This window comes from Sinocyclocheilus anshuiensis, unplaced genomic scaffold, assembly GCF_001515605.1.
Source record: "Sinocyclocheilus anshuiensis isolate Anshui unplaced genomic scaffold, SAMN03320099.WGS_v1.1 scaffold962, whole genome shotgun sequence".
NCBI classification, from domain to species: Eukaryota; Metazoa; Chordata; class Actinopteri; order Cypriniformes; family Cyprinidae; genus Sinocyclocheilus; species Sinocyclocheilus anshuiensis.
The window spans coordinates 1,068,454-1,083,831 of record NW_015537985.1 but is presented as its reverse complement, the minus strand read 5'-3'; the positions used below and the strand labels follow the sequence as shown (position 1 = coordinate 1,083,831).

Here is a 15,378-nt window from a genome sequence, read left to right as displayed (position 1 = left end):
CTCTCACTTTGTCTAGCCTCCTAATTAAGGTTTGACTCAGACTCACCCACCTGTATTGTGTCTGTATTGTAAAGTATGTACTATTTTTAGAGAAGTGTGACTGTGTGTATATACCATATATATATATATATATATATATATACACACACACACACACATAATGGTAAACACTTTGGGAGTTTTGAAGTCATCATCTGATTGGTTGAATTGTACAGGAAAGGCACGCCTGGAAACAATGCTGTTGTGACGCCAAACCCCCTCATGGAAGAAGAAAGCCACCCTGTTTACAACTATGAAAATGATCAGAATCAAATAAACACTGGATTTTCAAAAGAATATTAAGTTCATAGACTCTTGACGACTGAAGACGACGTTCTGGAATGATTTATTGGTTGCACGTCGGTCTGTTATAGGTACATCGACTTTACATTTTAATGGCTTTAAACATGACACTGAACAAAACAAACTGTGATTGGCTGCTTTACATGTTAGTCAGATGTCCTCCAGGGAGGTCCTTGGTCAAGGAAAGCTATATGGAGTCCAGACCTTCTGCTTTCAGACTATCTTGAAAGTTATGGAATATGCTACACGACTTTTAAAATCTGAACAGATTTGAAAACACTAGACAGCATACACTTGCTGACTTTGTAAATGGTTACAGAAAAAATGGGCATCATACACTAAACAACTGAGAATCACACACTACCAGACTTTCACATTGCTAAATAAAAACAAAATGTGTTTTATAATCGGCTCAAAATATCAAACTCTGATATACTCTGACTGAATGAAGTCCAAGTCTGAAGTTAAAAATGTAAAAGTCTTAATAGTCCGTGTCTTTGCCCGTCATACATTACGCGATTTTCTGTGGAATCTGTCTCCGAATTCTGCAACTAGGATTGACTTGATCAGACTGCAAATTGGGGACAAAAATCTGGACAAAAGTCGTGTAGTATGTCAGCCTTTAGTCAAAATGCCTTAGAAAAATGCTCTCGAAGTCGCGTTCGCCTGGCGAGTAGCCATAGCAACTCTATGCTGGTCGTGCGCTAAAAGCCTACACACACACACACACACACATATTACTCTCTCTCTCTCTGTTTTTGTTAAATGTGAGCCAAAATCATCACAATTAAAAGAACCAAAGACTTAAACTACTTCAGTCTGTGTGCATTGCATTTATTTAATACACGAGTTTCATAATTTGAGTTGAATTACTGAAATAAATGAACTTTTCCACGACATTCTAATTTATTGAGATGCACCTGTATACCTACTAGGCCTACTACACACACACAAAGAGCACATCGTGGTATCTTAAATTCTGCACCGTCCGTGCTGTAATTAATTATAGAGAATTCATCTCTGTTGCATCTCTCAAGCAAGTCTATTATTGAAGTCAATTCACGACAGCCCACTTGTGCTGACGGTTTGACGCCATCTGTTTCAATGCGCAATCCCAAGCAGCATGTGAAGTTTAAGTGAAGTAATGAGCTCATGGCTATCAAAGTGTTAGAGCTGCTTATGTCAGAGCCTTGCTGATTTATCTTTTATAACGTATTTTTGTGGGCAATGCGATGTGCCTCATTAATGCATATGATCCTTACCTGGCAGCAGCTGCTGGTGTAATGTGCTTATTTTCTCCACGTTAGACTTGAATCAATACAATATCTTAACACCATTCAGTATGTGTGCGTGTGTGTGTGTGTGTGTGTGGTGTGTCTCATAGTGGCTGTTTTTCAAGGCGCTTTATGTGTAACCGGCGAGCAGAGGTCGTGTCGACAATACAGCGCAGCACTCAAGGGTGCCAATAAATTCAATAATGAAGCCAGTTAGCCCACCCAGCACAATACGTCCGATGGCACTGGAGCGTCCTTAGTGATATATGGAGCTTCGACGCGACTTGTTGTTTATGGCAGATCTTCTGCATACAGTAGTGCACAATGAGCCACAATAATGAACTGAGAGTAGGAGCTTTCCGTGGTGTTGAACCATTAGCGTTTGGAAGATAACGGGTTTTATTAAAGCTTAATTTAGTTTATATTCGGGTAAGCAACTCCTGTTGAAAATATCAAACATGGAAGCGTTTTATTATCTTCAGTTGATGTAAAATTGCCCATTGTTGTTGTTTAGATTTAAATGCGTCAAAACAACCTAGGCAATATTCATGTCTTCTTGCAGGCGTTGTATGTTACAAACGCAGGATATACACCAGACGCGACCGATCACGCGCCGCGCCACAACGGCTTCAATCTGTCTTCAGTGGAGAAGCTGCACGTCGTCTTAGAACGTTCACTAACACAAACCAATCAGCTGTGAGCTCGATGACATCAGTAACAGTAAAATGGATGGATAACTATACGGATAACTGTAACGGAAATCAATTGGTAGGCCTATACAAAATGTACTTATTATATAATTTATTATTAATATTGTTAGCATTAACTGCATATATAGGCAGTTATATATATATATATATATATATATATACGATTAAATTTTTATATTTTTTAAATATATTTTCAAAAATATACAAAAATGGCCAAAAATATATTGGTAGAAAACTTATTGACATAAATATATTTTGAAATATAATTTCGCAAATATATTTTTTGGCCTTTTTTAAATATTTTTAAATATATATATATATATATATATATTATTATTATTTTTTTTTTTTTTTCAGTCTGGGCAGAATAAAGTGACCACAACAGACGCTTCCTGTATAGGGTTTACTTTTGACGCGCCGCTCGCGTCCAGTGGACAGTGTTCAGTTCAGGGTGGAATTCAAAACTGCACGTTTACAAATGCCATAGCAACCGAGCGGTCAGCTCTTTAACATACCGCTGCAGTAGACATTATTTTTATGCACGAATGTGAAGTTAGCAGAAGGCTGTGCTGCAATAGCTGGATATTGAACACCATGATGTGCGCCTGAAGAAGAGTTGCAAAGCAATGATGTCATAGTTTTAAGTATGAGCCATGGGAGAGCATACGGTTCGTACCCGCTACCGAAAGGAAGTGTTGCTTTGTTATGAGCAGGCGGCGCTGTAGCTGGCGGAAGAGAAGGTCGCCCAGCCCAATGTCTCTTCGCCTGGAATAGAGAAGCCGAGGAGAAAGACGCGAAAACGGTGAGAAGACAAAGCTGCTACAATGGCCGCGAAATCCGACGGGGTGCTAAAGATGAAGAAGAGCGATGTAGCATTTACGCCTTTGCAGAATTCGGATCACTCGGGTTCGGTTCAAGGGCTCGCTCCGGGATCGCAGCCGGATTCTGGAACCGGAGAGGCGGACTTCGTCAACGGGGAGCCGCGGTGCTGTGGCTCAAATTCGACATGTCTCCGCCTCGGCAGTGAGCAGCAGAAATACACGGTCTGGGACTGTCTGTGGATCCTCGCCGCAGTGACGGTGTATTTTGCGGATGTGGGCACTGATATTTGGCTTTCGGTCGACTATTACCTCCGCCGCGACTACTGGTGGTTTGGGCTTACGCTGTTTTTTGTGGTGCTCGGCTCGTTCTTCGTGCATGTCTTCAGTTTCCGTTGGTTCGTCCATGATTTCAGCACCGAGGAGAGGTGCGGCGGCAGCGCGGCGAACTGCTCCCACATGGACGGGAAGCTGCTCAGCTGCTCCGCTTCGCACGGAGACGTAGGAGCCCACCCGTCTACGCCTCAAAGACAGGCGTCCACGGCGAGCAAGAGCAACACTACAAGCAACAGCAGCAACAGCGCTACTGCAGTCCGGACTAGTAAGACACGCTCAGCGTCCTGTTCCCTCTGCATCTGGCTATTGCAGTCCGTCATTCACATCTTACAGCTGGGACAAATCTGGAGGTGAGCTTGAGCAGCGCTTTATTTTCAATGGCACTTGTGATTTGAAGAGTCGAGGTCGGGTATTTATTGCTTGTCCTCTTTAAAATGCAGCACCTATTTTGTTTAGAGCAGCGTGCTTGAATGACACATTCAAAGCGTGTTCTTGAGTTTGGAATGGTTGACACGTTAAGGCCTACACACGCATTGTGTGGGCTGGAGAGCTAATTTATTATCCTGTTTTTACTGTAAAGCTCATAATCATGGAGTATCTGGTATAAAATTCCTTCTTATCTGTTTTGCAGCAGATGCTGGTAGTAGGCACTTGTGGTGTTGTATTTGTAGATGACCTGACTTGTTACAAAATTAAAAAGATTTCTGGATTGAATGAAGCTCGAATGACTAAAGACTTAGTGAGAATAGTAGATGTTCATTGACTCGTTCCATTTAAATCCATTATTAATGTAATTGAGAATAAACCTCATAGAGAACTAAAGACGATTATTGGGCGATTGATCGCCTTGTATGAAAAGTAGTTGCAAATATTTCCCTGGTGGCATCTTACAGTGCATGAGGTTATTGGCTCACCCATGGAGTTGTATTCTCTTTGCAGGTCAATACATTCATTTGCCCATGGTTGTACTCAAAGCTTACATCAGTGACAGAGCTAATGAATGGGATTGTGGAAACCTATTCGGTTTCACAGCGTCAGCCCATCAGGGTCTTTAGAAGCCTGAATGAGTTCTGATCAGCATGTTCAATAGAGTGATATTCCATTTACTCTTAAGTTTTTGACCCTGAGGATTGTGTTTGGATGCTGTCCAAACAGTAAAGGATGTGGAATTGATATATTGGAAGCAGGCCATCAAAGCTGTGTCTGATATATAACAGTGATTGCATAGACGAGGTACATCGTAATCAGCCTTAAAGACCCCATTATGAAATCACTTGATGCTGTCATTACTTACAGATGTGGCATTTTCAAATGCTGTTGTACAGCTGCTTTGGTTTTGGGCTCCCATATCTGTGCCCAGTCAGCTCTGAGTTTGAAGAATGTTGTTAGGCGAGAGTTGCTAATTGAATAAAAGCCAGTAGTGGGAAAAATGAATGGAATGACTTAATAGCCCACTTCACAAAACTATAGGCCACAACCTCACCAATGCAGCCCAAATCCTGCAAAGTGCTCTGAACACTTGAGCACTTCACCTGGGTATTTTCGTAAAACATCAGTATTGTTTTGCTTCCTGTGAAGTGGCTGATTTGGAGGATCGTTTCCTTACATTTTTCTGTTTTTTCCTTTTATTTCTTTCCCTTTTTTTTTTTGTGTCATCCTGGTGGTGTCACATGGTGTATGGTGACAGGAATGAAGCTGACACAGTTGTGTGCTCTCAGAGGGGGAGGATTGTTGAGACATGCTCTGCACGTGGCACTGTGCAAAAGGTTCACCAGTCAGGGGACATCTCACAAAGCAAAGCAATTTAAAAATAGCATGCTTTGCTAGTTAAGTTCTTGATATTCATCAAAGGACATATGTCAGGCTAGAAGTGCTAGAGTGCTAGAATTGGAGTTTGATTGTGCAAGGTGAAGGTCCAGGTGTATCTGTCATATATTGATGTATACATATTGATGTATTCCCATTCCCATACTAATTTAAAGAGAAAATCCTAACAGTGGGAATGAGCCTTTTGTGTGTTGCATAAAAGTTTTTTTTTTTTTTTTACCAGTGCTTATACATGACCTTTAATTCAAAGGAATATACTTGCATGCATAAATAGATTTCAGGTCGACATAATAGCAAGTTTTTGTTGCATTGTTGCTGAATCATGCCATCCTGTACTGATCTGCTCTGTAGCTCTGTTTTTCTCTTCATCGTGGTGCTGAGAAATCAAATACTGTATGTGTGATCGTATATTGTGAGTATCCACATCAGTAAAGTACTGTTACCTAACCGTGCAGAGAAATCTGTGCATGTAGTTATAGCTCTTAAAAATAAAGATTCTTTAACATCCATGGAAACTTTCCATCGCACAAAAGGTTTTTATAGTGGAAAAAAAAAAATTGTTAGTCTTAAAAAGCTTTATTTTTATAATATTACTATACCGAACCATGTTCTACTGGAAATACTACTGGTACCACTACTCTCAGTGTTCAGAATAATTTGGCTCCAATAGTGGAAAAGCCTGTTTAGACAAAGTCGGACTATTTGCATAAAGTAATATTACTTGTAAAGGGCTTGGAAGTACAAAATGAACAAGTTCAAGTAAATTAAGCTGGTGTTCTAAAATAAAAGCCACACTATTATAATACCACATATCAGTGATCACGCTAACTGGTTTACTGTCGCTTAAAATAGACTACATGCAAAATATTTTCATCTTTGAACAGCAGTTGTCAACTCTGATACTTGGCCTGCATTAAAGACTATGTGTAGGTAATGTGCTTTCATTTGCTTCTACTCAGCCTTTTTTTTACTAAGCAATATACTCAGCCCTTTTTTGTGGGTGGGGTGGGGTTACTTAAGTGCATCATCCATGTATTTAAAATGCATTTTCAGTGTGAAATCACATTTTCAGTGTGATCACACTGCTCGCACTATTTAAGCTAAAAATGGCATAGAATAGTGCATAAGTAGGCACATTGGGAATTTGGGATGCACCTTAAGAAAACAATTAAGAATTGATAATCAGCAGTTGTGTTTTTTTCAATAATGCTTTTCAATGACAACGCAGCTGGAGCTGTGAAGCAATGTATAGGGTGCATGTCCTGATCTGATTTGAAAATGTCCTGTCTTTCCAAAGCAATCTCATGGTAATTCTTGGCTACTTTATGTTTTGCTGAATTGGTGGCCAGTTCATATGAATTCATATGTTCTCATTCATACTTTTTTCTATGATCTGTTTACACCCCAGTGAAGGTTTGGGACGGAGCTTCATGGTTAGTTTTTTCTTTTCTTTTTTCTAAAAGTAATACGTTTTCATGCAATTCACATTGTACAAATTTATATGAAATCGGCAACTAGCAAAATAGTTAAATTTTCCTGTGAGATCAGGTTGATATTTCTGTATTGTCCTTTAAAATGGAAGGTAAAAGGCCAGAAATAATTAGACTAAACAAACTAGATTTTTCAGTTTTACATCTTCATAGAAATTTGGATGCATTTGTGACACCAGGAAAATGCAATACAGTGTTTTACTGATTAAATTCTGAGTATTTGGATCCTTTTGCTGTCAGGCTTATTATGTAATTCTTATCTCCTGACTTTTAACAGTTTAAGACCACTGACTGACTGTATATCTACACAATGCATATCTACACAGAAACCACTCTCTTACATGTCATATTTCCATTATATGTCTTACAAGCTAATTATTTTTAATTGCAGGTAATAAATTAATCCCCTCATAATTTTGAAAGTGATTCTATATCTGTGTTTCTGCATGTGGAGTCTTGCTGATTGCGACCTACATGATCGCACTGCAAATGAGCGTGCACCACACCACTGAGTGCATGCCACTTGTTGTTGATTACATGCTGTATATATGTATGCATATGGGTCTTAATAAAGTATGAAGCACTTATATTCACACAGTAGGGGTCTACTTGGCGCTGGGGTTGTAAACCATGCCTGTACTTAACGCCCCATGCTTCTCCCCTCCATGGTGACCATATATTTGTGTGGTCAGGAATGCCTGCAGGTCACATAAAAAAATATTTAAAATTATTGTATTATTGGAGTACGTTTTACTAGGGGTGTGCGATAATGACAAAAATGATATTTGAGAAGGGGAAATATACTTTAAATCTAAACCTAAAATAACAAGTAGGTGGTGGTGGCAAAGCACTGCATGAGTGAGTCGTTGAGTCATTCATTCAACCGATTCGTTCAAGTGGCTGATTGATTCAGTAACAGGATACAAAAATATTTAAAATTATTGTATTATTGGAGTACGTTTTACTAGGGGTGTGCGATAATGACAAAAATGATATTTGAGAAGGGGAAATATACTTTAAATCTAAACCTAAAATCACAAGTAGGTGGTGGTGGCAAAGCACTGCATGAGTGAGTCGTTGAGTCATTCATTCAACCGATTCGTTTAAGTGGCTGATTGATTCAGTAACAGGATACAAAACATCCTGGTATGTTTGGAACTTTTTTCGTTGACGAAAGAGAGCAAAAACAGGAACTTGTGACTAAAATATAAGTCACTTAATATTAGCTTGTTTATTGAACTGTTTATCAAATCATCACATTTGCAATCATGCTGATATTTGGAGAAAAATGTCACTCTTCGTGGGATATTATATCAGATGATATAAATATAAAAGACAAAATATAAATATATATTAAATATAAAATGTTCTACAAGGGCATATTTGTCGCCCATAATTCCTGGTGGCCTGGCGGCTGATTTGGCCCGCTGCCCCATGATGACTGAAGGATCATGTGACACTGAAGACTGGAGTAATGATGCTGAAAATTCAACTTTTTGGGGGCAGAGATATTGGGGGAAAATGACTAAGGATGACGGCCCCAGACTAAAGGCTGATTTATACTTCTGCGTCGGACCTACGCCGTAGCTTACGCATAGACGCACACCCATACGCCGTAGCCTGACGTGCACCTCTCCAAAAATCTAACAGCGCGTCAATTCTACGCAGACCGCAAGCGCTGTGATTGGTCTGCAAGAACCCCTCCCTCCATATGTACTTGAGTTTTGTGTGTGTTTATGTGCACTTTAATATATTTTAATGTTACACCTTCTTATATAAAATAAAACAAAGCAAAGAACAAGTGTCTTATCATTTATTATACTACATAGCATTATACATCAGTAGTTGTCCGCAACAAACAATGTTGATCTGCCGTGGTACAAGTCCTTGTGCAGACTGAAAGAATGCCATCATCTCCTGTTCCGTTGTTGTCTCCTTTTTGTAGTTTTAAATAATGATTTAATGATTTGATATGTATTTGCCGCTGTCACGGCTATAATGCTTCTCCGACGAGCCGCTTCTTCTTCGGCTTTTGCCGTGGTACTGCGGGTTACACTAGTAACATGCCCGTGGACACTGCTGTCTAGCGGTTTGCATGTGTTGCACGTTGACGCGGACGACGACGCAGAAGTATAAATGAAAACTGACGCATAGTCTACGGCGTAAAGGCTACGATTTTTTTTATGTGATGGCCATACAAATAATAGGGTTGTCTGGTTTCAGAAATTGTTGTGGATGTATAGGCTATATACAGGAAATAAGGGGCCAAAATTGCACCTTTTGGGGTACAACAGCTTGTCACGGTGTACTTCTACAGTGTCAAGCTGTTGTACCCCAAAAGGTACAATTGTGGCCCCTTTTTTCTGTGTGGCCTGGATGAGTGTGAGATTTCCCGGCCTGAAATTGCGTCCCAGTCCGGCCCTGTTTGTCACCTTATCTTGAATTTTGGGGGAATTCTAAATGTATATATACTAAATCACGCAGTGAAAGTGTGAACTCTTAATGTGCTCGCGCAGTGGTCTAACCTACATCACAGTGTATGTGTGCACTGCACTCTCTGGGGTGTTTGGTTTTTGCAGTATACTCGATAATGTTAAATCACATATCGTTCAAACAACAATTACGATATTATCGTAGACGATATATATCGCACACCCCTACGTTTTACAAGAAAATTATATTTCAGTCTTTCTACTTTAAAATGTGATGTTTAATTCAATGTATTACTTGCTGTTGCTTTGAAATGATTTATGAAATTTACTAGCAATCAAAATGTCAGTTATATCAATATATTACTTGCTATTTGTTAATTGTGAAATGCAGAAATGGATGTGCTACACCAATTTTTTTTTTTATTCTTTATCGCAATATGGCTGTGGTGGTATAATTAAATAAATATATGCACTATTGGTTTCAGAGTGAAGCGCAACATATACACGTGCAGTTCATGGCAGTGTTTCAGCCATGCTTCATTCTGAAACCGGCACCATAAATATTAGTAAATTTGACATTAAATATTTAGTACGTATTTAGTAAATATTTAGTCAATGTTTAGTGGAATTTTACAGTAAAATATTTCTTATTTTCTTAATATTATGATATTAAGTTTTTTTCTAATATCATGCAGCCCTAGTGTAGACATTTCACTTCCTTGCAGTTACTCAGCTAACATATTATGGATTTTGATATTGATATTGATTTAATACAGAAACATTAACAGTGTTTGACTTTATTGTCCTTTAATCGATTATGGTCCAAGATGAAAGAGACCAAAGATAGATAATAACCGTATTATGAAGCCGTAAAACAGAGTCCTTATCACTCCTATAAAGAGGCTCCTTTCCAAGCAACAGCTCTCCAGTGATCTCAGCCTGAATTACCATATTAAGTTAAACATGGAGATTTATGCCAATGAGTGTGACTTTTTGTATAGTAATGCAAACAAATGGTACAGCTGAGCCAGGCCATTGCTATTTAACTCCATCCATGTCACCCATGCTCCCACCCACACTGTCTGCCACATCTCATTGAGAGAAAGCAACATGTAGACTCTAGTTTAAAAGCAAAGTGGCAGGTATCGGCAATAAGGAACGTGCATTCAGACAGATTTCATAAGTACTCATTTAATTCTGCTCTTATTTTAAGCCGAGATCCTCTGTGAAGTGTGTTTTCTGAAATATGTCAACACACCAGGCAGGCGAGCATTAATAATCAGATGTTTTTAATCACATCACACTTGTCATGAATTACACTCCAAGCAACAGTAAATCTAAAATACACAGAAAAACACAATATTGCAATAACACTTTTGTCAAAACAAAAAAAATGAATAAAAATGAGTTTGCAGTAGTGGGAACAAAACAGCAAAAATATTAATCTGTATTGAGTAAACCGAGCTTGAGAAGATAAAAGCTTATTATCACTCTTTTAGTATCACAAAATAAACTGGAATGACTTTAACAGCTTAGCATGGCTGTATCAAAGTTAAAGCCTCCTTAAGAGCAAAGATTACTCCAGGGTGTCTTGAAGCAGCTCTCACATGAGAGGTAAGAGAGATCAGATCTGTGTTGCTTAAAGCTGAGCTATGAACTTTTAGTGAGTATCAAATTTTCATTAAACTATATTACACATTGGGCCATCTAACAATGCAAACATTTAACAAAGCTCAATTTGGGTGCAATTAACATGAATTCCACAGAGAAATGGGATAATTGACTTTGTGAGTGGGTCATTTCATTCCAGCAGTAGTAGAAATAATGAACAGCTGTTTTTCACAGGTTTGCAGTTGGTGGCCAGATTTTAAGGTTTCAGAGGAGTGTGTGGAGACGTTATCCAGCAGATAGGCTGGTTGCAGAAGCCTTTTTACTGTGGTTAGAGGCCTGCACGGGCTTTAAACTGAATCGTAAGAATTTAGTAGTTTGAGTGAGGTCTCAACCTAACATATATCATGACATATATGATGTATATACTTTAAAAATGTAACTTTACCCGAAAAATACCTGAACTTATCAGTGGTCACCAATCACCATACATTTTCAAAAAAATCTCTCAGAAATTTTGTAACTGACTAGTCGACTAGGCTAACAAATCCCACATATACCTGTACATATACATATACAGACTGTATATGCGATCCATTTAGCCTCCTTAATACATTAATCAAACAGTCAAATTCCATACTGATTGCTGCTGCAAATAGGTCATTTAAATGCAATGTGCTTGCCTCGCATTCTGATTATTGTACATTAAACTTAAGTGTTCACTTCACTTAATCAATGTCTGTCAATATAGACATATTTATTAAAATCAGCTGAATCAATAGGCAGTGCAGGAGCAGTAAGTTCAACTCAATGGTCTATTATAAACAGAATTCCTCAAATTAGAGTTAGCTTTTAAACATAGTCTTTGTAAAAAAAAAATATAAAGCAAAACATGCACGTGAAAAAATAATGTAAATCCAGTGTCAACTAGCATTAGCAGTATTGTTTAGTTGACAAATTGACTTGTCTTGCACATCCCTAAAACACACACACACACACACACACTAAATTAAATATTTCTGAAAGAAGTCTCTTATGTTCAAATGCTTCTTTTTTTCTTTGATCAAGTAACAGTAATATTGGGTAATATTATTACAGTTTTGTTTTGCTTTTTTTTTCATTTTAATATATTATAATATGTAATATATTTAAGATACGTTAAAATGTAATGTATTCATAAAAGCTACATTTTCAGTAGCCATTATTTCAGTCTTCAGTGTCACATGGTCCTTCAGAAAAATAATTATAATAAGATTTAATGCTCAAGAAATATTATTATTATTATTATTATTAATGATGCCCCTCATAATGTAAAAGAACAGCATTTATTTGAAATGTAAGTCTAAATGTCTTGGTTAAAAAATCCCTAGCATAAATGGTCTTGATGGCGCTTCTGTGCAAGCCTGTTGGCTGTTATGTCTCCTGTCACTATTGATAGATATTGATGAAATGCTACAGTTGTCGGTTGAGACATTTTAAAGTACTTTGTAGACTCCTTTTGATTTTTTTCCTTTGTAGGGCGGTAAAGAAAGAATCCGTGTCATCTCTCAAGATACATTCTTGCTTTTAATAATCTGAGAAGTGATGACTACGTTGGAGGGCCCAAATGCTCGGGCTGATGCAAATAAGGCACAGCATCTCTCAGGGTAGATAAAATAACTGGTTTCTAATTTCTGGATCATAAATCTGGTCTGTATTTCCCCCAAATGCATCTGCTTGGAGCGCCGAGCATGACAGGTCCCACCTGCAGCCATTGTTTGAGTGTATAGTGTGCCGTGTGCTGGTGCTGATGACCTGTTTTCTCTGAGCTAGGCGCTCAGGAGACATCAGGAAGCATCTCACCAGACGCAGCCCTGCAGTCCACCCTCGACTGGCATGTCGTCTCGCACACCCACACGATTATAATTAATGTTGGAAAATGCAATTATGAATGTGTGCATGGCTCATTTATCAAACAATCAAGTTCAAAATGATGCCATCTGTAATGTATATTTATGTAGAACAGGACCAGAGTCGATACATTAGTGGACTGATGCTCTGCAAAAGCCTTCCTCACCTTTCTCCTATCTCTGAGAAATGGTCCGTAACTGGTGGTTAAGGGTGTCTACATGTTAATGATATGTATTTTTATACATGCCAAACCCTCAGAATACGCTCTGACTGAGTTAATCATCCTGTTCCTCGGGAAGACGGTTTATTGACATTTTTAATGGGGGAAGGTTGTATCATTTTCTGTGGATGGATATGAAGTCTGATATTGCATATCTCTGCCAATATCCCCCTTTTGTTTCCTTTAGGTGTGTTGTGTGGTCCAGATTAGATGATAATTGGTCCTCATTATGTGCCTGCAATTTAAACCATCTCTACATGCTTACAGACTTTTATGCCCTCCGTTGTGCTTTAATGCTTATTGACTTGTGTTTAATATTGTATTGAATACAATGGTCTGCCCTTATTATGTATGTGGGTGGTAAAGAATTATTGCTGATTGCTAGAGTTTAAAACAAACCATTTTTAATAAGCTGTGAAATTGCTACAGATTCAGATATAGAGATGGCAGAATGGCTGTCTGGAGCTGTACTTTTATGAAGGAGGTACAGTAGATGACCTCTGTTGAACCTTGGCTTATAATAATGAAAAAAAAAACAGTTTGGGGCTCAACACCAGGATGTGAACAGCCTTTGCTTCGCTCTAAGGTGAAAGTAAGTGAGAAGGTGGAAATGGAGCCCCCTTCAGCAGACAAAGTCAATAAAGAAGCGCTCTGTGCCCTTCCCTTCAGATCCTCTGGGATTGGACTTCAGGATGGGTTTCTCTGAGAAATGTGCTTGTGGACAGTGATCAGATGAAGATCAAGATGCTGATACCAAAGTTAAATCTTACTTAATGAATAATCTGTTCCTTATCGCCACATTTTTGTCAGGTCATCTGTTGATTTAGCAAAAAGAAGAGTAGAACCGTAAACCGTGCTCTCCTGCGGCCCAAGTGGATGTTTAGATGCTCTCCGGGTGCATGTTTGCATTGAAATGCTCTGTTTTGTTTGGCTGAAAGCTGGTGACAAGGGAACGAGACTTCTAATGCTACAAATACAAGCAAGGCTTGGCACAGGTTGCCCACCTTGGATGAATATTTAAAACATTGCGTGCTGTGAGAGACCTCTTGCCACTTCTTCCATTATTTACCACATTCCGGCTTGTCTGTAATGCTCATGCGGTGCATGGCGTTCTCCCTCACTACCACTGCTTAAAGTGACCGAAAAACACCAGCACCAAACCACATGGCTTAATCCGAACATGTACAGAATGTAACAAAGTGTGTATCTTCTTAGCCAGCTTACAGTTTAACTCCATTTCATTTCCACTATGAGTAGATCTTAGAGCAGCAGCTTTAAATGTAAGTCATGAGATTAATTTATAAAAGGCTAATCCATGTCTCTATATCTTTTTAAAATCTCATTTGTTTTCTAGACTGTACTGGAGTTGGGATGGAGAGCTTTTCAGATGTTTCTTCTAAGAAAAAGATCTTGTGTATGTCAAGACACTTTAGAGTTTCTGAAGAGATTGCAAAAATGAGTCTCCGATTTGCCAAGCTGCCAAACTCTTCAATCAAAAGTCAGAAATTTCTGTATGGACAAAATTTAATCAATTTTAAAGCCAAATTATCTGAACATGCTACACAGTACAGGCGTTAATTATTTTGTAGCTATTATCTTATTGTGTCCATTGTATCCATTGTATCCAAATATCTGAGACAAAGCTAATAGTGAAAGCATAACTGGGGATTCTGTTATGTCTGTCAGACTCTGTTCCATGTTTTGTGTGTGTCCTGCTCCCCATGTGCCTTCCCATGCCCTTATTTGGTTAGTTTCCTGTTCCTCCCCTGATTAGTGTTTCATTGCTCCCAGGTGTGTCTCGTCAGCCCCTCCTCCTGTGTGTATAAATAGTGTTCCCAGTCCCAAGTTCTCTGTCTGCTGTTAAACGTCTTCCTGAGTTCGTCTCCCTTGGTTCCTGTAAATAAAGTCTTGGTAAAGTATTCTCCAGCGTCTCCTCGTTCCTCGTGTGTGTGCGCATCGTGACAATGTCTTATTAGGTATGAAAGAGCGACTTATGAGCAACAGTGTTTTTCTTCGCTGCATGTACACTACCGTTCAAAAGTGTGGAGCTAGTATATATATATATATATTTTAGGGGTGCAACGGTTCTCGGTAAAAAATCGAACCGTACCGTTCTCCACACACGGTTCGGCAGACACTAGGACCGCGGTTCACCTTAAATCTGACAATGCATAATATGGTTTGTTAGAGTTCGGCTAATGCATGTTTCTGTTGATGGATACAAATTCTGGCTTCCCAATACATTACAACAAGAGCGATATGAGAGAGAAAAAAACAATACGTGGACAAACCAGTCACTCTTTAATCAATGCGAGTGCTTTATGCTGGAATAACTGTCATTTATGCCGTCATCACGTGTTGATAGCGCAGGTGAGACCTGAACAGCACACGTTGCTATCTGTGTTTAAACTAAACTCATTTAAGCCTTGCC

General features: G+C 38.8%; 1 protein-coding gene across 1 annotated transcript in view; it reads left to right on the top strand.

The window, feature by feature from the left end:
- Positions 1–2,718: 2,718 nt before the first annotated feature.
- Positions 2,719–15,378, top strand: part of LOC107674319 (XK-related protein 4-like) — a 91,082-nt gene continuing 78,422 nt past the window's right edge. Inside the window, exon 1 of the mRNA XM_016468264.1 lies at positions 2,719–3,830. Coding sequence (XP_016323750.1) covers positions 3,151–3,830 — 680 coding nt within the window. The 5' untranslated portion in view covers positions 2,719–3,150. The remainder of the gene's footprint in view (positions 3,831–15,378) is intronic.